The sequence below is a fragment of the Choristoneura fumiferana genome, chromosome 14, assembly GCF_025370935.1.
Source record: "Choristoneura fumiferana chromosome 14, NRCan_CFum_1, whole genome shotgun sequence".
NCBI lineage: Eukaryota > Metazoa > Arthropoda > Insecta > Lepidoptera > Tortricidae > Choristoneura > Choristoneura fumiferana.
The window spans coordinates 4759128-4782139 of NC_133485.1; the positions used below are offsets into that span (position 1 = coordinate 4759128).

Sequence of the window (23012 nt, forward strand, 5' to 3'; positions counted from 1 at the left end):
AACATCCCTTACTTATTTACAATGAAGATTCTTCAACGATATACTGCTCTAAATGTAAAGTTAATTTAAAGCAGCTCAAGCTCTTATATTTTAATTGTAACTTACTTAAAAAGCGCTATTTTAAAAGTACTTTCTATTTCCTGTTTTATTTATTACTGAAATGTGTCATCATCATCATCATCATCAGCCTATGTTCGTCCACTGCTGGACATAGGCCTCTCCCATGGCACGCCACTGAGCACGATCCTCGGCTACTCTCATCCAGCTCTTGCCAGCCGCCCTGCGAAGATCATCGCTCCACCGAGTCTGAGGACGTCCTACGCTACGTTTGCCGATCCGTGGTCTCCACTCAGAACTCGTCTACCCCACGGTTATCGGTTCTTCGGGTTATATGGCCGGCCCATTGCCACTTCAGCGTGCTAATGCAGTGGGCTATGTCGATAACTTTGGTTTGCTGAAATGTGTATCGATAGTCGATAAAACTTATGTTCAATTCCTTTGACGTTTGATTTTTGCTATGAGTAATTCCGCTCCTTGGCCATGACACATACTATCTTACTTACTATCTATGTATACTATCGTACCTAATAATATTTTTGTGTCTTGTTTAGTGTTGTCCATTGTTGTATTGTGAATAAATGTATTTCTTTCTTTCTTTCTTTCAACGACCTACAAAAAAGTCCTAACACGATGTTATATACTAAAATAACAATGGTCTTAACGACCAACCGAGTTTGACGACCAAATATTGCTGTCTCTTCGATGTCGTTATAATTCATGGTTGATTTTGGTTGTAATATCTATTTTGTAATTATTTATATTAGTATACTTATATTTTGAAAAAAAAATAAACATTCCGCCTAGTTTCATGCGGCGCATTTTTCTTGGCAATGATGGTCTTTCCGAAAGCGCTGGTAGTTTAAAAAAGTGACATTTAAAAGAACCCTTTGCGACCTACTTGCAGAATAAACGCTTAGAATTCTGTAGATTAATTTTTATCCCGGAAAAAGGCATAGTTTCCGGGGGATATTGATAAGCAAATTCTTCGCTGACAGCGTCGCGGGCAACGAATAAATAAATATTTTCTTTCTTTCTTTCTTTCTTTCTTTCTTTCTTTCTTGAAACTCATTTTTGCGTACTTGTGGCAATCCAATTTCAGCCCGGGAATCACTTTACCTAAAAACTATCATCATCATCATATCAGCCGTAGGACGTTCGCTCTTGGACTTGGGCCTTCCCCATGGACCTCCAGATGCTTCGATTGGAAGTGGCCTGCATCCACCGAGACCCCACGGCATTAACCAGGTCATCCGTCAATCTCGTTTGATGGACGTCCTACACTGCGGTTAACGATCCGCGGTCTCCATTCGACAACTTTTTGGCCTCAGCGGCCATCTGTTCTCCGTGCTATCTGGCCTGTCCATTGTCGCTTCAACGAGCTAATTTGCTTGGCTATGTCGGTGATCCTCGTTCTCTACGTATCTACTCATTTCTGATTCAATCTCGTAGAGGAACCCCGAGCATAGCTCTCCCTATAGCTCGCTGAGCAACTCTGAGCCCGGGAATTATTTTGCATAAAAACTTTATCGCGAAATAAATTTAATCATAAATTTCCTGCAAGTGTGTAGCAAGTTATTTTCTTATCTGGTAGTATTTATGCTCAGCAGGGCTACTACGAAACTCGAAACTCGAAGTTCGTATCGTACCGTCCCTCTCGCTCTCGTATTAAATAGTATAAGTGTCAGAGGGACCATCTGGTATAACCAGCGTTCGTTTCAATATTAGAATTCAGATTGTTTTCAGTTCTGGAAAAGATGTTGCGATTGGAAGCGTATTTTGTCGGAACTCTGTCTATTCGAGGTTGTGCTAGCGGGTGGTTTTTGAATTATTCAATTTTATCATTTTATTTCCATTATTTTTACGAAGTTTTTGCCAAGAAAAAGGTTGCAAGTTCTTCTTAGCTATGCTGCCGTCGAAATGCGAAAGGGCACCCTACCCTACCCTTCCAAAAGATTGTTTAAGTGCTGCCACTGACTCCAAACAGTGTAAACGAATTAAAAAAAAAATACTACCTGGCTGGTGATAACCAGGTTTGATCTTATGTACCTATAGCCTAAGTTTGTACGCGGATTGAAACGCGATGACTCGCCAGCTATTACATAAACCCCTAAGGGGTTTTTAATAGTGGCTCATAACTTTCCACTCACTTGTACCACTTGTTTATACAAAAAAAAAAAACTAGTTAGGCTACTTGACGTTTAGCCAAAATTTACTAATCGAGAACCAAAATAATGGTAATATTGCAAAACTGATTTTGTAAGACATCACATAACTTTTAGCTACTAATAGGCCTTAGTTTTGTAGTCACTCAAGTATGTTACAAGAAACATATTTATTTGTTACTATTAGCAAATCTTTTTTTGCAGTGTAACAATTTGTTAAAGAGAAAATAAATGCTGAAAGTTTTTTTTTTTTTACTTATCAAAATAAATAAAGTAAAAATAGTTATGAACGTATTATAGCCATAATTAAAAAATGTGCGTTTTTATTTTAACATTGAAATGTTATAAGTGGATATAGTGTTAGGAAAAATAGGCATATTTTCAGTTATTTATTTATGCCTATTTATTTATTTAAATCTGCCCATCCTGTATAGACAATAGTTATTATTTTTGTACAAAAAATCAAGCATGAAATGACAGCGACTAGGTAGGTAGAAAGTGTAAATTTATATATCTTTGATTTCGACTGTAAAGTCACAACATGAGATTGTTGCTTAATAAAAGTAGTTCAGTTATAATAAATGAAAGAAGAATCGAACCTCGCATAGTCAGATCACCCTGTATATGTAGCTAATATGCAGGCCTCCTGCGTGCGGATTCGCAATCTCACACATACCTACCACTGATTTGCTTCGCAGGTTCGTGCAGGTTTCTGGTTTTCTTTTACCATAAAGCTCGTGGTAAACAAATGTAATTTCAGATATGCATTTCGAAATACCAGATACCAGATACCAATAATACTTTGCTTCAGGCATGGGCCGTTCCACGTGCCAAGTTTACCTCCTCAAATAGCTAAAAGCCTAAAGTGATTCAAAACGTAATCGTCCCTGACAAAGGATTTAACACATGACCGCATTATACGAGCTCGTTTACATATTCTTGCTCTTAACTCAAATCTGCCAGCCGAGGTTTACAGACCAGGCCATTATAATTGTAAACTTCACTTAATGTTTTAATGGGCATGTTTATATGACTTTGAAGGTACACTTACATTGACACGGCGGAGAAATAAAGCGATTATTGTATCTCAGTTTTTTGTCGCGATTGCTAAAGTCAAAATATATTTTGTTCAATTTAGGTTATAACAAGTAATGTCAAAACAAATCTACCACTGGTTCGGAAAACCTTTCGTGAAAGAAGCGACAAGAATCTCAACGGTGTACGAGTATTCAGGTTGAAACTGGACTAGGTATCATTTTCAGTGAGACGTTACACTTAAACAAACGCGATCAAGTCGGCTGCAGAACTAGAAATCTGAATTAACTTAGTTATCCTATTACAAAGATAGAAGGGCGAGAGTTGGATTTCAAATAGTATAATTGGCCGTCTTTGCACGTCACTGCTCCTGCCTGACGCCGAAATAGGAAACACACCTTAATCATATGTTATAATCAGTACAAATTACTTTTCCTCCGTTATGGCTGCAGTTTATACCCGATACAAAATGCAGGGCTCTGACAAACCATTGTTAACTTTGAAGTATTGTGATGTTATTCTTTGTTATGATTTATTTAGAACATTGATTTCTTTCACGCAAATTAAAATTAGTGGTGGGGATTCATCATTCATTACGAAATAAAATAATACGTTTCTTTTAGGGAGTTTTTTTTTAATTATTTCATATTTGGTTCGTACCTACCCTACCCGTATGTTTGTTACCTACTTCTTTATGCTAAAAGCACGAACGGATGTTTTAAATGTATACGGATAACTCACGTCTTAAATTGAGTTTAGCTTGACATGTTTAACGGTTATTTTAACGTATTTTGATGAAATTTGGTACATATCTGGAAGTTAGGCGTCAGTTATTTCATCCTCAGCACCTTGATGATTGGTAATCTAGAACCGCCCGTTTTAAGCGAAACTTCTTTCCACGCACGATTAAAATATGGAACCTGCTTCCTGGGACAGTGTTTCCGGAGCGGTACAGCTTAGGGATCTTTAAAAAACGAGCCTATCAATCTCCCAAAGGGCCGGCAACGCACCTGTGATACCATTCGTGTTGGCGGGTGTCCATGGGAGGCTGTCATTGCTTCCCATCAGGTGACCCGCATGCTCGTTTTCCCCTTCTTATATTTATATAAAAAGTCTGAAATATCACATAGGGTTACTTAAGTAGAATTCTCCTTGGATTTATGGAAATGGATCTTACTTCCCACGGGAATTTTCGCAAAATACTGAAAATTCAGCTACTGCTAGACCTATAATGGCTCACGTGTGTGAAGCGGCGCGTAAATGCTAGTGTTTGTTAAAACATACGCAATCCATAGGTATTACTTGGTCTCGTACAGTCTCTCGAACAAATTGTAAATCTGTTTAAAAAAATTACACCTCGTTGTGTTTCTTGTCGGATTCTTGTCAACAGTAGTAGATTTTTTGACATTCACAAGAGCTTATGAATTAAAGCCTAAATTAAATAAAGATATTTTGACTTTGACCTTTATCTTTGACAAACTGATGTAATGGTATGAAACCTTTTAATAATCAATTTCACTATGATTTCTTGGACAAAAGTATGGAATGTCAACATGACATTAGAAGCACAAAGGTCCACTCTGGTACATAATTCAGTTTGTTCGACTGTACAATTAAGTAGATTCCGTAATTGACAATTATCCTGCTCGCTGGTGCATTTTATTCAAAAGACTGAAACAAAATTATAACCTACTTAAATATTCAACTCAAATATTTTTTTCCTGCATGCCATTTAATTTGACACGAAGCATACGTCCAACTCGCGTTCAAAACATAAATGGAAAACCGTTTATGTTCACTGGTTTGTGTTTAATTGATAGACAGACAGACGCAGACTTTATGGAGTTGAGCTTATTTGTTTTGTTTACATTTTCAATTTCAATTTTATTTCAAATTGTAAGTTGGAAAGCGGAGCATTTATTGACTGAAGATAAATGAGTCAGTATGTTTGCGTTTGTGCTGCATTTTCTCTTCGTGGCTAAATAAGCTACGTTTTAGAGATGGTTTATTAATCTAAATTGGATTTAGGGCCGCAACGTACATTTGGAATTCCGTTTCGGAATTTCGATTCGAAATTCCGATTCAGGATTTCAAACGCAGTAAATCCATACATATCTATGCACCTAGATAGTTTTCCGTCCAAACGTTCTCCGATTCGAAATTTCATATGGTGGCTTGCAGGGCTACTACGAAACTCGAAACTCGAAGTTCGTGTCGTGCCGTTCCTCTGACACTTATACTATTTAATACGAGAGTGAGAGGGACGGCTCGATACACAAACACACAACACACAAACATCACGCGTGTATCCCCAAATGGGGTAGGCAGAGCACACGAAACGTTACCGGTTCGGAGCCACTTTTTAGCAATTTTAGGTTTTAAGTTTGACAAAAAAGGTACAATAGTGACAGTATACCTTAACCTATATCCTCAGTCGCCTCTTACGACATCTACGAAAGAAATGGAAAGGTGTAATACGAACACGGAGGACGATACGAACTTCGATTTTCGAATTTCGGAGTAGGCCCTCTGTGCGTTCGAAATTATTCCAAATTGAAATAAACATACATAGGTGTGTGATGTTTTTACGGAATTCCGAGTGCATGTGGCGGCCCTAATTCTTACATTTTAACCCTAACTTATGTTGTGAATTGCTACTCCGTTAACGCAACGCTTTTGGACTTTTATGGGCATTTCTATAAATAATGTGTGAACCCTTCAGAACATTAGCACTTTTTCGCGATATTAGAAACTGCAATTACATCCACGATAGTGATATCCATGAAAGTGACAGTGTGCACAAAATGAGAAATACCCTGTGGAAATACCCTTATCCTGGTGGTGCTTACTTTGCCGTTGCCACTAATTCCTTTGCCATTCTATTTGTTAAAGATATTGTACTTATTAAGAGCGTTTATACCTGCTGAGCTGGCAACGTTACATTTTTGTTAGTTTTTCTCGATTATTCCATAAAAATTGAATGAAAATTAAAAATGTGGTCTCTTAGAAGTGTTCTTAAATATAAGTTAATGTGTCCTACTCCACTAATTATTCGTGGTAAAATTGTATATTCCTTAAAAACGAATTAATGTTTATTAACGGTTTTTAAAGAGAATAAAAGTCTATAACGAATAATTATTGGAGTAGACACATTAACTTGTATATTAAGAAGTGTGATTTTTTTTTCAAATTTTATGGAATAATCGAGAAAAACTAACAAAAATGTAACGTTGCCAGCTCAGCATCAGCAGGTCTTAAAGGGGCTCCTAGACGGGCCATATTTTCATTGCAATTTGTGGCCGGCACCTATTGGTGTCCCTCTCTTACTCACATGTTAGACAGGGACACCAATAGTTGCCGGCCACATATTGCAGTGAAAATATGGCCCGTCTAGGAGCCCCTTAACGCAGCTGTCTCTTGCGCAGTGGTGATCCTCAGCGTGCGCGGGCCGCTGGTGCGCGAGTTCCTGCTGGCCGCGCATGCGCTGGGCATGACGCGCGGCGACTGGGCCTTCCTCGACGTCGAGATTTTCCAGGTAAGATGCCTTTTCAGACTCTCAGTGACACAACACAACAAAATACAACATAACAACACAATACAATACGATACAACATGACATGGCACGACACAACACAACTGCACATTAAATTATACCGCGTGTGGCCTGTAATATGAGCAAACAATTAACACAGACACACATAGCGGGCAAACTTAAAACATATTATAGATCATACTCGTCAAACTGAATAACATTAATTTAAAAAATAATTAGTTTTATAAATTTTATTACACTTTTAAGTTTATTCGAAGAAGCAATGTAAACTAAAATGCTTGATGTTTGTAGCGTGACAGGCGACATCAGTGTGTTCTAGGGTGGCGTACATTGATAGCAGTTAATTTGTATGAAAAAACTAAAATTCAAAGACTCCATTATTTTTAAAAGTCGCTGAACTAATGTTGTCCAGATTGACGAGGACGATCTATGTTTTAATTTTTTGCTCGTATTACAGGCCACACCCGTTATACAAAGTGTTTTAAAAATAAGCCGTAATATTTTAGCAAATTGTTGGGTCAGTTTTATCTTCGCGGAGCGGAAGTTTTTTTATTAGGTTTTCATACTAATTTGCGGCAAATATTTAATAACTTGTAACGCCCTATAGGCGTGATAGTGTCCTTTTAAATTCATTATAATACTTATCACGTTGATTGTACAGTCACCTGCGCATTACATCTGCCACAGCGGAGCGTGAAAAAATATCTGACACGTTCTACCTACCGACCTAGAAATAGAGTCGTATCAGATATATCACTTATATTGACGCTGGTGAGTGTACTGTAGCATAAGCCGTGTTAGCCGAGAAGTGGTTACTTTATGACAGTCTGTAAAGTGCAACCGAAGTTGTGAAGATTGGCCCAACAGCTCAACCTTGCAACTCAGTAAATTAATTCAAGACGCGTCTTAGAAAGTTAAGACTGATCTATACACTTGAAGATTAGCTACGTGAATTTAATTATTTCAATCTTTGCTAGCATAACATTCGGTTTGAGGACGCAAGCCGTTTTACCTATCTGTATTTAAGACAGAGAGAGAGAGAGAGAGAGTGAGAGTGTGTATGTTTATCCACAAACAAGAGCGTGCCGGACATGCCCAAAATAGGAATCCGTAGTCATTACGAAAAAATCAAGTAATATTTTTTTGAGGATTTCGTATTTTATACGGAATCTTCCAAGTTTAGTATATTTTATACCTTAGGCTGCTATTTACTCTTAAACTACTAATAATTCTCAAGCAAACTTAGCCGTTATAGTTTTCCTTGAAAGTTTGATATACTTACTACCATCCTGATTTTTCAAATTTTTCCACCCGCCGGTTGGGGGGGAGGGACGCTCGATTTTCATGTAAATTTGTACTTTAAAGTTGAATATTTCGCAAACAAATCACTGAATCGAAAATTTGTATTAACAAACACCTAATGGTTTGAAAGACCTATCCAAAGATACCCCACACTATAGGGTTGGATGAGAAAAAAAAAATCACGACCACTTTACGTCTATGGGAGGTACCCTAAAACAATTTTAATAGATTTTTTTATTGTACCATTTCGTCGGCATTTACATATCCGTGCCAAATTACAGATTTCTAGCATTGATAGTCCCTGAGCAAAGCCGCGGACGGACAGACAGACAGACAGAGATGGCGAAACTATAAGGGTTCCGCTTTTGCTATTTTGGCTCCGGAACCATAAAATGAAAAAAAAAAAACACATCGAATAGTATGAATTTGGTCTCAGTGCATAATTCATAATTCAGTGAGGCCCATTTTAAGGGCTCTACATCATACTCGTACACCGTATCATATCATAACTATAATAGCAACGTGTCAGGCTAAAATATATTCGTTGAAAAGTATAAGAGTATGGAAAATGCCCACTATACTAGCACGTTTGCTAACCAACCGTCGGCGTCGCGTGTCATATACATATGCGCTTCACATTCCGTTCCTGCCACGTTCCTATTACGGTATGGCGTGACCTAATATAAAAAAAACATACACGCACTGACGACACAAACGCGAGAAAGTAGTTCACAAAGAAACTTACGCTTTCACTGCCGCCGACGCATATATGCGTTTCCGGAACTTCGCCCAGTGCCGCTGTCATAATACGGTATTTGACAACTCCTTAATTTGCCATATCTTAATATTATTTTGAAAATATAGATATACAGATAGTGTTTAGCGAAGAGAAAATTTAAATCGGTTGAAAATTGGATTTACAGTGATTTTTTGAAAAATCTGTATACCTGTCTTTTTCTCAAACGTTTTTCTCTATGCAGCAAGTATGGCGGTACTGGCGTGTGACATCACATGCTAGTATGTTTTTCTCTGTCTAATCTTGAATTTCAAACCATTATAACTTTGTAATTTGTAAAGGTAGCTTAAAAATTGTTTCTCTATTCGATAACAGGCATTGTGAATTTTTAATTTATAAAACATATACAAAATAGGCAAATACCGTATTAATCATACATTTTGAACGCACATGTGCTTCGGTGGCACCTGTGGAAGTCATGCGGCAGTGAATTCGTGAATTATGTTTATCAGGGAGGTTACTGGGACGAGACGGGCTGGGCGGCCGGCGACGACAATGACGTTGCTGCCCGCGCCGCCTACGAGGCGCTGCTGCGAGTGTCGCTCAAGTTGCCGACCGGCGACCGCTTCGACGAGTTCGCCGACGCTGTGCGCGGCAGGGCGCGCCAGCATTACAACTATACGTTCTCTGACGGGGAAGAGGTCGGTCGTCGTCGTGACCATTATCTTCATCGTTATCATCATCATCATCACCATAATCATCATCATTCATCATTTCCAGCAGGAAGGGAATAGGGTTAAGGGGAATACACGTATTATTTAGTGTTTTTTTTGTGGCAGCATTTTTTTTCTTTCTTCATCATTATCTTCTACATCATCACCATAATCATCAGCCTATAGCAGTCCACTGCAGGACATAGGCCTCTTCCAATGAGCACCATTGCGCCCTGTCCTCGGCTCGATGCATCCAGCGCCTTGTTAGACGCTGGACGCGATGCCGAGGACAGCCTTTCGCAGATCGATTTCTTCGACAGATATGGCCAGGATAATTTACAAATAAATTAGCTAGCTGTTGTTGCCCAGGATGCACCAGACCCAGGAGTTGTAATGCCCGAACACTAGGAGAGGTTTTAGACATAACACTCCCCTCGGAGCAACCCTTAACAGTACTTCGGGCGCCTTATCTACGAGCTTTTGTGTGAACAGTGGTGTTCTTATTTACCAAAAGTACCTATACGTGTCACTGGAATCGTCTATGTAGAAGCGAAAATTTTTACGAGTGTTTACACGATAATATTTGTAGGTGCGTAAGATGACATCTCACAAAAACTACTGACATATTTAGGATACCTCCAGCATGCCTGGCATTAAAGCTAATTGGTCAACATTTTTTATTATTAAATATTTTCCTAATAGTGTTAATCCGCGTTTAGACTTGAAAAAAAAATCGTGCAAGTTGCATTACTGGCCGTAAACGAGTTTATAGTGGTCAATCGACCGCCGCAATGTAATGCAACTTGCACGATTTTTCTTGCAAGTCTAAACTCAGCTTTAAGTCCTATTTAGACTATGCGAGAACTTGCATGCAAGTTTCACTACATTGCGGTATTTGTTTCATCAAATGAATTCATTGTCCTTCAATAGTCTGCGATGTAATGCAACCTGTATGTAAGTTCTTGAATGATCTAAATAGGTCTGTACGTTAGTCCTCAACAGGGCCTCAATATATGTATATTTATTATGATACTTATGGATAAGTCAAAGAGTTCGTTTCTTACTTATTCCATGATAAAAACTCCTTTTCAGATCAACTTTAGAGAGCACTATTATAATGCGAAACTATGTAGTTACATCTTTATCTAAGTATCTGTAGTTATATCTAAGCTAAATTATTATCAAAATTGGCAATTTCGTCGTCAGATATGAGCCATATATGTAATCTATTAAGGATATAAATCTTTTATATCGCTAATACCCCGACAGCAGTACCACAATATTCAATAAATAACCGGGTTTTGTCGTGTGCGGAAAATTGGTTTCGAAGGGAGTATGTAGGAACTATTGTATGCTAATAATAACCTTGGTCAACAACCCTTTGTGGCCTGAATACTTAAACCAGCGAGCAGGGATAATTGGAGGAAATGTACCCTTTCCTCTCGATGCAAGGAAAATGCCTCGTCTAATATAATATGCTGAATTTTCTCGCGCTTCATTCCGATTGAAATGTGAGTTGAGTGAAAGCCTAATTTTCCTCCCTCTTTTTCACATTTACCGGAAAGATGTCCTGTTTTCTGGGCTTAGAGTTGAGATTTATTTGAGACGAGATTTGTGTATTTTACGTTTGATGAATACACACGCAATTCTTTAGGTATATGATGGATTTTAAATGTAAAATTTTAAGATCTGTTCTTTTATTGGTTATAAAGATATGCTGAGCGAAAGAATACTAAGTTCACAGCATTACACGTAACTCTAGTGCTACAATAACTTTATGAGACACTAGTGTTTACTCTTGGCTTTGCACGCGTAACCCATCAGGCATCAGATGCGGGGCTACCACGAAATTCGAAGTTCGTTTCGTTTCGTCCCTATGACGCTTATACTATTTAATACGAGAGTGAGAGGGATGGTACGAAACAAACTTCGATTTTCGAATTTCGGAGTAGGCCCTCTGAATTGGAATTCCGGGATTTTACTAAATTCCCATCGGAATCCCCAAATATTATTATATCGTGGTATTTATTGACGTTGCACTAAAAACAACTGTGCCAAATTTTATGACTCAAAACGCAGTGGTTGAGATTGCGAGATTTTATCCCGTTCCCGTGGGAATATCGGGATAATATTTTTTTATACTTAACAAAAAATTAAACCGCCGAAAAAACTGAAAAGCCAAAAATAATAAAGATACCTACCAGTTTGAAGTCGGTGCCTCGTTATAAGCCAGAAAGATTTATAGAAACCCATCAGGTAGACGACTATAGGTCCACTCCTGCTGGATTTAATAAAGAAGACTGCCGGGTTAAATAAAGAAGGTTTATCATTTTTGGCTTTTAAGTTTTTTCAGGGGTTTAATTTTTTGTTAAACTGTTTTTATTTTATAATTTTTTACCACCCTTAGGTTAGAGATGTTTTTTCCCAAATTTATACCAAATGTGGCCTGTAACCAATTAAAACATAGATCGTACTCGTCAAACTGAACAACATTAGTTTACCGACTTTTAAAAATAATTAGTTTTTTTATTTTTATTACGCTTTAAAGTTTATTTGAAGAAGCAATGTAAAGCAAAATGTTTGATATTTGTAGCGTGACAGACATCGACTGTGGGTTCTAGGGTGGCGTACATTGAATTTACTATTAAGTTTGTTAGAAAAAACCAAGTTAAGTTTTGATTTTAATTAAATGGGACCATGATGATCCAATTACCGGTGATCTATAGAGCCTCTGTTTTTAATATTATCCCCGGTTCTGGGCCACACACTGTATAGGACCAACTTCAAGGTATACCTACCCAATCCTATCCAATAAAAAAAGAATTATCAAAATCGGACTACTCTGTAAAAAAAAGTAATGCGTGGTCAAACATTATAATCAGTGGGTGAACAATATAAACTCAGAGGAAGTAACAAACACCACACACACACATACAAACTTTCACATTTATAAAATTATTAGGGTTGTAAGTAAAATTCTAATGGAAGCTTACTAAGATCTGTAAACGACAATAAATAATTTAATGTAAATTTTCATAGTTTAATCAGATTCTAGCCACAACTTTGTATTACGTCTGTATTACTTAGCAGCTTAGTAATGAGGGTTCGCGTGTCAGATATATATACGTACTAAATTATTTTAGCCTTTGTATTGTAACCCTAAATTCGTTAATAATTCACTGTGACTAGTCATAAACTTTAATAATTGCGTATTTGAGATAGGGATAATCCATCCAATCCAGCCTATATACGTCCCACTGCTGGGCACAGGCCTCCTCTCAGAACGAGAGGGCTTGGGCCGTAGTTCCCACGCGGGCCCAGTGCGGATTGGATACTTCACACGCAACATTGAATTGCTTCTCAGGTTTGTGCAGGTTTCCTCACGATGTTTCCCTTCACCGTAAAGCTCGTGGTAAATTTCAAATGTAATTTCGCACATGAATTTCGAAAAACTCAGAGGTGCGAGCCGGGGTTTGAACCCATGATCCTCTGCTTGAGAGGCGATAGGTCAAACCAATAGGGCTTCACGGATTTTTTGGGATAGGGTTAATAGTTTGCTAAATAACTAAAATGAAAACAAACAATGAAAAATAGTTTAACTTGTAAATACCATGGTTGCAAAAAGTAGTGTACTTAGTGATATAGGTAATAAAGAAAATCACTTCCAAGGAGTTGATATTAAAAAAACCGGCCAAGAGCGTGTCGGACACGCCCGAGATAGGGTTCCGTAGCCAATACAAAAAAACGTTTTACTCTTAAACTACTACTAATTCTCAAGCAATCTTAGCCGAACAGTTTAGATTTTAGAGGGGGGGGGGACGCTCTGCTTTAATGAAAATTTGCACTTTAAAGTTGAATATTTCGCAAACAGATCACTGAATCGAAAAATCGTTAAGGTAATGGTTTTAAAAGGCCTATCCAACGATACCCAACACTATTGGTTTAATCAAGAAAAAAAATCACCCCACTTTACATCTATGAGAGGTAACCTAAAAATTTTTTTATTGTTTTTTATTTTACCACTGTCGGCATAACTGATATGTATATTCATGCCAAATTACAGCTTTGTAGTACTAACGGTCTCTGAGCAGAGCTGCGGACAGACAGACAGACAAACAGACGGACAGACATGGCGAAACTATGGTTCCTAGTTGACTACGGAACCCTAAAAAAGCACATTAGAAAGTAAAAAATAACATTCCCGATTTTAAAACTTTTACAGGTGGTAGTTTTTTTTTCAAATATAAATGGAATTGAACAAGGAATAGTTTCAACTTCCTAAACAAAAAAAACAATTGTAAACTCGTTCATAAATGCCAGAGTTTTAAAATGTCGAAATTATAAAGCTAATCGTATTGAGATTGAGAATAAACTCTTTCTTTTTTGCAAAGCCGCCTAATCTAATGATCGGTTTTATATTCTCCTCACCAATATATGATTTAATATTACAAAAATCGAGGATGAAAAAGATACTTTGAATAAATAAAACGTTTCTTGTTTTAAAACAAACTTCATTTATCAAGCTTTATCTCGACAGATTTAGTACTAAGAGCGGAGAAGTATTTTATTCAAATGAAAATTCTGTTAATAATATTGCTCAGCTTTTGCAACTTGGACAAATACCTTTATAGCCTCTTAATCATGAAAAGTCAGTTTAAAACCAGCGATATTATTTGCGCAGTATTTATTTTAAGTTAGAGAGCATTTATGAAAAACAAATCGTGGCTGTCTAGTTGTTTGACCTATAGCCTCTCAAGCAGAGGATCGTGGGTTCAAACCCCGGCTCGCACCCCTGAGTTTATCGAAATTACATTTGAATTTACCACGAGCTTTACGGTAAAGGATAACAATGTGAGGAAACCTGCATACACCTGCGAAGCGATTCAATGGTGTGTGTGAAGTTCCGAAGCCGCACTGGGCCCACGCCGCGTGGGAACTATGGCCCAAGCCCTCTCATTTTGAGAGGAGGCGTGTGCCCAGCAGTAAGACGTATATAGGCTGGGATGATGATGATGATGAATACAGTTGAAAATCATGAGCTTTTCGGCGAAGGAAAACGCATGGCAATGTTGTATTCGTATTAAATACATAATTAGCTATAATATCACACCAAACGCAGAGCTTTATAAATTGCACGCCTTCAATTTATTTTACAATCCCTTTGATGCCCAACCATTGTCACACCCACCGCTGAACAGCTGCCAGGCGCGCGGATCTTATTAATTAATAATGATTATTACGCGCGGATTAATAATGATACTATGGCACACAAACTAGAGGGATTTCGTTGCTCTGTATTTGCCATGGGATAGCAAGAAACATTTTTTTTGCAGAAGAATACACAAATTATTTGCGGGTTTGTTTTATTGTGGTTGACAAATGTTTTCATATATTAATCAACGTTTAAAGCGTACCTACCTCGTCACGTCATGCCCATTTTGAACCAAAATCGATAAAAATCTGTACAAGGGTTATCCTTAATCCAGACAAGCCTTGTTAAATGCTGAAATACACACATCAAAAAAGGTCTTTGGATACTCATTATCCCTAGACAGATATTTTGACTCAGTAGTATTTATTGAATCAGGCGTTACTTTGCGGAGGTCCATATCAATGAAAAAACACTCACTCACTCACTCTGTGTCACTCTGAAGATTAGCTCTGGTTGAGTTCGAAACGCGTCAGTGTAGTGTGGTGGTGGTGATAGATGGGTTTGTGTGATTTGTGTGTGTTCTTACAGTGTGAAGGTGGAGGAACTGCATGAACACGCGTATTTTTGCATAAGCTTAGCTATCGTAAGGTCGCGGGTGAGCAAGGAAATTCTTTTAGTTCAGTAGTATTTATTGAATACGTCTTTATTGAAATGATCGAAACTGTCTATCCACACTAATATTATAAATTCGAAAGTGTGTGCGTTTGTAGGTATGTTTGTCCATCTTTCACGTCAAAACGGAGCGACGAAACGTCGTGATTTTTGGCATAGAGGTAGTTTATGTTCCAGAGAGTGACATAGGCTACTTTTTATCCCGGAAAAATGCACAGTTCCCGAGGGAAGAGCGCGCGATAACCGAATCCCACGCGGGCGAAGCCGCGCGCAAAAGCTAGTAGTGAATAAAACTTAGCATGGTGCAAATGACATTTGTCAAAATCACAGACTAGTGAGGTGGAGTGTTTAAAACTGCAATCGATAAAACAGACTATGAGGTGGAATGTTTAAAAGTCGACTCGATCAAACTGGCCTGGCCATTCAACGCGTAAACACTGTCTCCTAGGAACTATGCCGTCGACGGACATTTTTAAATATATATTTTTTTGGTTTTTAATTGTTAATTAGTTGTTCTATTTATTGGTCGTCTATCAATTTTATTTCTTAATTTTACTTACACATGGATAAGTTTAGTATATTTATGTATCATTCCGTGAGTCACATCACAGACGGTTCTGACAGAATATCAGCGCTGCAGGCGTCTGACGCCTCAGCATAATGCTGAGTCAGCGGCCGTTTCACTTTTGCGGGGACACACAAAATCGTGTATTTTCATTTTTGTATTTCTTTTTTGTTTTATTTGTGTTTGCCTTTTATTGTTATTTTTTTTATTTTGTTGTATTTGTGTGTCTTTGTGAATGTGAATTAATGTCTTCTTTCTTTCTTCTTTTCTTTGTTCTGTCTATTGATTTACGCGCCCGAAGAAAACGCACAGATTCCACAGAATGAAATACGAACTTTACACGTTCATACTAACAAATTAATAAAAGGTATCGATATACACGTGGTACAGTGGTGTTGCATCACTAAACTAGTCTAATGTCTCGTTACATGCATATTACGTTTTGTTACTTTGACGTACTTTGTTTTTTTTATCATCATCATGTCAGCCGAAAGACGTCCACTGCTGGACATAGGCCTCCCCAAGGCTCTCTACTCAGTCTTGTGCTTTCCGCATCCACCGCGATCCCGCGATCTTAACCAAGTCGTCGCTCCATCTTGTTGGAGGCCTACCGACAGCTCGTCTCCCGGTCCGCGGACGCCATTCGAGAACCTTCTGGCCCCATCGGCCATCAGTCCTGCGAGCAATGTGCCCCGCCACCTGCCACTTTAGTTTCGCAATTCTTCGGGCTATGTCGATAACCTTAGTTCTACTGCGGATATCATCATTTCTAATTCTATCCCGCAGAGAAACCCGAGCATAGCCCTCTCCATAGCCCTCTGAGTGACTTGGAGTGTTTTTTTATGGATAATAAAAAATAAATACCGTAAATTTTATTCGTCTAACACAGCTTCTATATGTTAAAATATTTCATTCCAGACATATTATTTGAACTGCAATTTAAATAAAACTCCAAACGTATAGACCGCAGCAACTCTCTTTGAGTAAAACGAAACGTTATGTCAAATGTCATTTGCACCAAGCTATAGTGCAACCAGTATAGGCATTTTTGATGAGTATAGTCATATGTCAATACGTCTCTGTGCAGGGTAATTCGAATTCCGATATCCGCTCGTAAAAATCCACTAAGAATTTCCTTCTGCGTTTTATTGCGGCCCGCGTCAATTTCCCTACGCATATAAATAGGGAAAAAATTACCCCATTTTCTCACACGAAATAAATTTCAGATGTTATACATAAAAACATGCCCCTTGCATAGTTCGAAGAACCGATGGAAGGATACCATCGACGAAAAAATATTATACGGGGTATAACCTTGTAGTTATTTGAAACTAGCTGTTGCCCGCGACTCCGTCCGCGTAGTATTTGTTTATCGCTATCCCACGGGATACGGGAAGCCGTGGTGGCCTAGTGGTTTGACCTATTGCCTCTCAAGCAGAAGGTCGTGGGTTCAAACCCCGGCTCGCACCACTGAGTTTTTCGAAATTCATGTGCGGCAAATTTACCACGAGCTTTGCGGTGAAGGAAAAACATCGTGAGGAAACCTGCACAAACCTGCGAAGCAATTCAATGGTGCGTGTGAAGTTCCCAATCCGCACTGGGCCCGCGTGGGAACTACGGCCTAAGCCCTCTTGTTCTGAGAGGAGGGCTGTGCCCAGCAGTGGGACGAATATAGGCTGGGAGGATGATGATGATGGAATGGGAACTATGCAATTTTCCGGGATAAAAACTATCCTATGTCCTTTTCCGAGACTCGAACTATCTGTACACCGAATTTCATCTAAATCGGTTCAGCGGTTTAGACATGATTGAGTAAAAAAACATCCAAACCTCAAAATATCCAAATCTTCACAAACTTTCAAATTTATAATATTAGTAGGAAGTAGGATAGTAGGATTAACCGCGAGCTTCTCGGTGAAGAAAAACATTGCGGGAAATCTTGCGAACAACTGCGATGCAGTTTATTGGTGTGTGTGAAGTTCATGAATTCATGACCAGCATAAAAGATAAACTGTTTCGTTTGAATACAAATTTCTTACTTGTACTATTATCTATTCTGTGTCTGTGCACATCCAAATAGATTTTATTGTGACATTCAAGTTTCTAACATCTCTCAAAACCCAATACGGTATTTGACTATTTTGTATGTGTTTTATAAATTAAAACTACACAATGCCTGTTATCGAATAGAGAAACAATATTTAAGCTACCTTTACAAATAACAAAGTTATAAAGGTTTGAAATTAGCCATACTTGCTGCATAGAGAAAAGCGTTTGAAAAAGAGACAGGTATATAGATTTTTCAAAAAATCGCTATAAATCCAATTTTCAACCGAATTAAGTTTTCTCTTCGCTAAACACTGTCTGTTTATCTATATTTTCATAATAATATTAAGATATGGCAAATTCAGAAGTTGTCAAATACCGTATTGTATTCTATAAGTAATTAGGGCATGGATACCGGTATTCGGTATTACCGAAAAACCGGGATACCGGACATTTTTTCCCCTTTTTTAATACCGGTATTAAATATCTACAAAACCGGTTTTTCGGTATTTTGACTTTGTGTTTAAAATAGTAATAATCGACTTTAATTTCAAACAAGCAAGCACTTTTAATAACTTGTGTCTTCAGACTTATGGCTTTTGAAGTTACTTACCTCCTAATCTACTTTCAAATTTAAAATTTACCGCGCACAAGTTTGTTTTATTTATTTGTAGTGTAAGCTTTCTCGAAGTTGGACCTACCTAACTGGACCGTTTGTCCCAGGTATACATAGCCGTCTCAACCATGACTACAATATCGTCGACGAATCGAAGGCGAGTGAAGTACCCGCCATTCATGTTGATGCCTCGTCGTTTCCAGTCCAGAACCTTAAAAGCATCCTCCAATGCAGCGGTGAACAGTTTCGGAGAGATCACATCTCCTTGTCTGACTCCCCGCTGCAGAGGAATAGGCTTCGTGCTCTGGTCCTGTAGTCGGACGGACATAGTGGCGTTTTTGTACAGACACTTCAACACTTCGATATACCGGTAGTCAAGTTGGCACCGCTGGAGAGCCTGCAGCACAGCCCAAGTCTCGATCGAATCGAAGGCTTTCTCGTAGTCCACAAATGCAAGGCAAAGGGGGAGGTTATACCCTTCGGTCTTTTGTATAACCTGCCGCAACGCAACGTACATGTGGTCTACGATACTATAGCCTTTTCGGAAGCCGGCTTGTTAGGGAGGCTGGAAATCGTGAAACCTGCTTGCGAGACGATTTGTGATGACCCTGGAAAACAGCTTGTAAACATGGCTCAGAAGTGAGATGGGTCTATAATTCTTCAGCAATGTGTTATCACCTTTTTTGAAGATGAGCACCACCACTGTCTTCTGTTCCATGCTTTCGGCGTTCTCCCTTGGTGGAGGACGGAACTAAACGGCGTCTGGCGGTCCTTAAGGACTGAATTACCACCCTCCTTCAGGAGTTCGGCTGTAATTTCATGGTCACTCGGGGCTTTGTCATTCTTAAGCTGTTTGAGGGCCATACTAATCTCGTACAGGCTGACGTCCGGGATGTCTTCGTGATAGTGTCGGGTTAATCTAGCGCTCGGGTCTTTAGCTAGATTTTCGACGGGTGTTCGGGTTGTCGTGTCGCTATCCATAAATCCTCTCGACTTCCCCCAACAGCTCAGGTTTGGATGAAATAATGCTGCCGTCGTCGGTCTTCAACTTCATTAACCGCCTTTGACTAACAGACAGATACCTGGTAAACACCTTAGAGCCTCTGTTACGCTTAACAGCCTCTTCAATGCTTTTGGTATTAAATCGGCGTACATCACACTTCAGAGACTTTGAGATCTGCCTGCCTATTGAACTGCCGATACCGACAAGCGTCACCAGAGGACTGTAGCAGCTCCATGAGCCTAAGGTTAGAGCGCGAGAGCCTATTGGTTATAGTTTGGCGGGTTTTGAAGAAGTTAGACCCGACCATACGGACAGCTTCCACAAACCCGTCGTTGTAATCGTCCACGTCGCCACACAGGCATTCGAAACGGTTTTGAAGTTTGAGCTGAAAGCTCTCGGGGTTTTGGAGCTGAGCAGGTTCCGGGCGGAGCGTAGATTTCATCAGTAGAGACCTTTCAAGCTTGAACTGGATATTTAATGAGCCTCGTACAAGCAAAAGATATTATGCGAAAATTTGGTTGGGAACTAATAATCGGCGAAACAATTTTCACCGAAAAATTAGAGAAACCCATATTAGTATTAGTTAACAATTAACAACTTCAGTTTTTTATTTTAATACTTGCTCATTAAAAGGGAAGTTTATTAAATCTTGCTTTTCATTTATATTGGTTATATTTCAACAAAACAACAGACTTATACAGAAAGAAAGAAAAATAAGGGGAAAATACGGAAAATACCGAAAATTTACCGAAATACCGGGATACCGGTTTTCAAAATTTGAATACCGGAATAATACCGGTATCGCCATCAAACCAATACCGCATAGCCCTATAAGTAATATCAGTCGAGATGACTTTTTATTTGTAATCGTTTTTTTTTACGCACGTTATTTGCTATCGAATGACATGAGTAGATGAGAGTTGGGGCCGCGTCTAGTTTGTTTCTGAATTTAAAAAAATAGACGGTTGCGGGAAAAGATTTCACTTGGCGCCATTTTTACCCGACTCCGAAGAGAGGAGGGTTATTGATGTTCAGTTTGTGTCATTGTAAAAATTAGTTTGTTTTGTTTACAAAATGTGCGAAAATACATCATTTTATGTAACTGTAGGTACATAATTACAAATTAAAAAACTCGGCTCTCCTGCAGCTTAGCGTGTCAGTTCGTTTCATAAACCCACACTCTTCTCTTATTCCGTATTAAGTTATAACAGTCACATAAACTAGTACTTATCGATATAGTGAATAATGTTTTGTTCGTAGGTATATACCTTGCTGTCTCAACTAGCTCAATGAAGTTTATCAAAGATAATTGAGAAAGCAAAATAAATAAGAACTTATCAGATAATATACGATGGAAAAACATTACTCAATAGATCTGGCCCTATAGTAAATATAAGTGCAAAATTCGAACTTCATAGCTTGCCGACCCGCTGACACTAAATATTCTTACACTAATTATACAAGATAGATACGAAAGTGAGAAAGGCGGTACGATACAGACTTCAATTTTCGAATTTCGTAGTAGCCCCCCCTGTATGAACTATGTATTGTATGTGTCTCCTACGAGTAATCTATGTAGAGTCATCAGGGGTAAACGTACGCAATGGGTAAGTGTACGCAATCCCATACATTTCCGTCCAAAATGTATGTAATGAGGGCTATCGCGTATGAATTCGCCACTAGAGGCGCTAGTGTAGCGTGAGGTCTCCGAAATGTCAACTCTCATAGTTTTTCGGTGAGCTATGCGGGTTTATTTATAATTAGAAAAATTCTGTGAATATTTTGCAATATCTAAAATTAATTATGGCAAATATGCGTTCCGGGGCAATGACTGTCTGTGTTTTTAGACAATTTTGTCTTTCGGAAACCTTTGTCCTCCCTTTTTTCCGAACAAAACGGTGACTATGCAACACTGTGGCATGCTCGATTTTTATGGTACGGTTTTAAGGTGTAGTTTTCACGCCCGTAACAGACTTTGAAAGCCACACTTAAAAACCTCACGCAACAGTGCGCCATCTAGTGAGACAAAAAACGATAGCCCTCATTGCGTACACTTACCCACTGCGTACGTTTACCCCACGTGACTCTATCTGTTGTTGGCTTAATATAGGACAGTTTTCAGGTGAACTTCTTCATCGGGGCGTTCTACGACGGCGTTTATTTGCTAGGGATGGCGTTGAACGAGACATTGACGGAGCACGGCGACATCCGCGACGGACGCAACATCACGGGACGCATGTGGGGCCGGGACTTTCACGGTAAGAGTTTGATGATACATCACTAGCGTTCACTCGTAGTTTTTCTTGTGTGAAGAATTAGATCTGGTGGTGGAATAAAATTCTAGAATTTTCTGAATTGTTGTTGGATTGCATCTTGCTCTTCATTTTGACGACCGGTTAGCTAAGCTCTTCACTACGAAGCTTGAAGTCCCAGGTTTAAACTTGAATTATATTAATGTTTGGTCTCGAGTCTTGGACGTTTATAAGTATTTTTATTCGTAGTATCCGTAGCAAAAGCTTTGCTTAATTGGGGATGTCTATTTTTTTGCAATGTATAGTAAATCGAAAACCGTTTCGAGATAAATGCTTTTAACTCGTTTTCTGTAGTTATTTAATTTTAATATAACGTAATTAATTTATTATTTAACAAATAAGCTATGACCTTCATTTGACATTGGTGTAAACTGCGTAACCGGTCCAAGTCGTACTTTATTCTGTGTGGTTAGAACTCTTCACAATTTACGCGTGGATTATACTACGGAGTTTGATTTGGATCGGCAATCTGACATTTGGCACTGACAGTGCCGGCAAAGTGTCATTACTGTAAATTGTCATTCTTGTTTGTTTTGCGACGAATATTGTATTGAGCGGAATTAAGTAAAATACCCTGGCTGTGTTTATACCGGATTCCGATGACCTTTTCTGAATGAACCTTTGGTTAAACCGGACGCCGATCTTTCTGCACTTACGACGACTTACACTTCTCTCTTTGAGAACAACTTTGTTTGGCCCCGGACACCGATCTTTCTGCACTTACGACGACTTGCACTTTTCCGTTTGAAAAAACCTTTATTTGGCCCCGGACACTGATATTTCAGCATTTACGACAACATACGGTTCCCTTTGAAAACTACTTGGCTTGGTCCCGGATACCGATCGTTCTGCACGTAAATATCACGGGACAATTCACAGCAATTGACCTAGTCCCAAAGTAAGCTAAGAAAAGCTTGTGTTGTGGGTACTAGGCAACGGAAAAACATACTTATATACATAGATAATTACTTAAATACATATTAAACACCCAAGACCTGAGAGCAATATTCGTATATTTCATACAAATATCTGCCCTGACACGGGAATCGAACGCGGGACCCCAAGCTTCGTAATCAGGTTCTCTA

General features: G+C 38.7%; 1 protein-coding gene across 1 annotated transcript in view; it reads left to right on the plus strand.

Annotated features, from left to right (window-relative positions):
* The window catches only part of LOC141434803 (atrial natriuretic peptide receptor 1-like), a gene marked incomplete in the record, with an annotated part of 57639 nt that overhangs the window by 25554 nt on the left and 9073 nt on the right, over positions 1 to 23012 (plus strand). Inside the window, 3 exon segments of the mRNA XM_074097245.1 lie at positions 6683 to 6792; positions 9361 to 9549; positions 21738 to 21873. Of these exon segments, the coding sequence (XP_073953346.1) occupies positions 6683 to 6792; positions 9361 to 9549; positions 21738 to 21873 (435 nt within the window).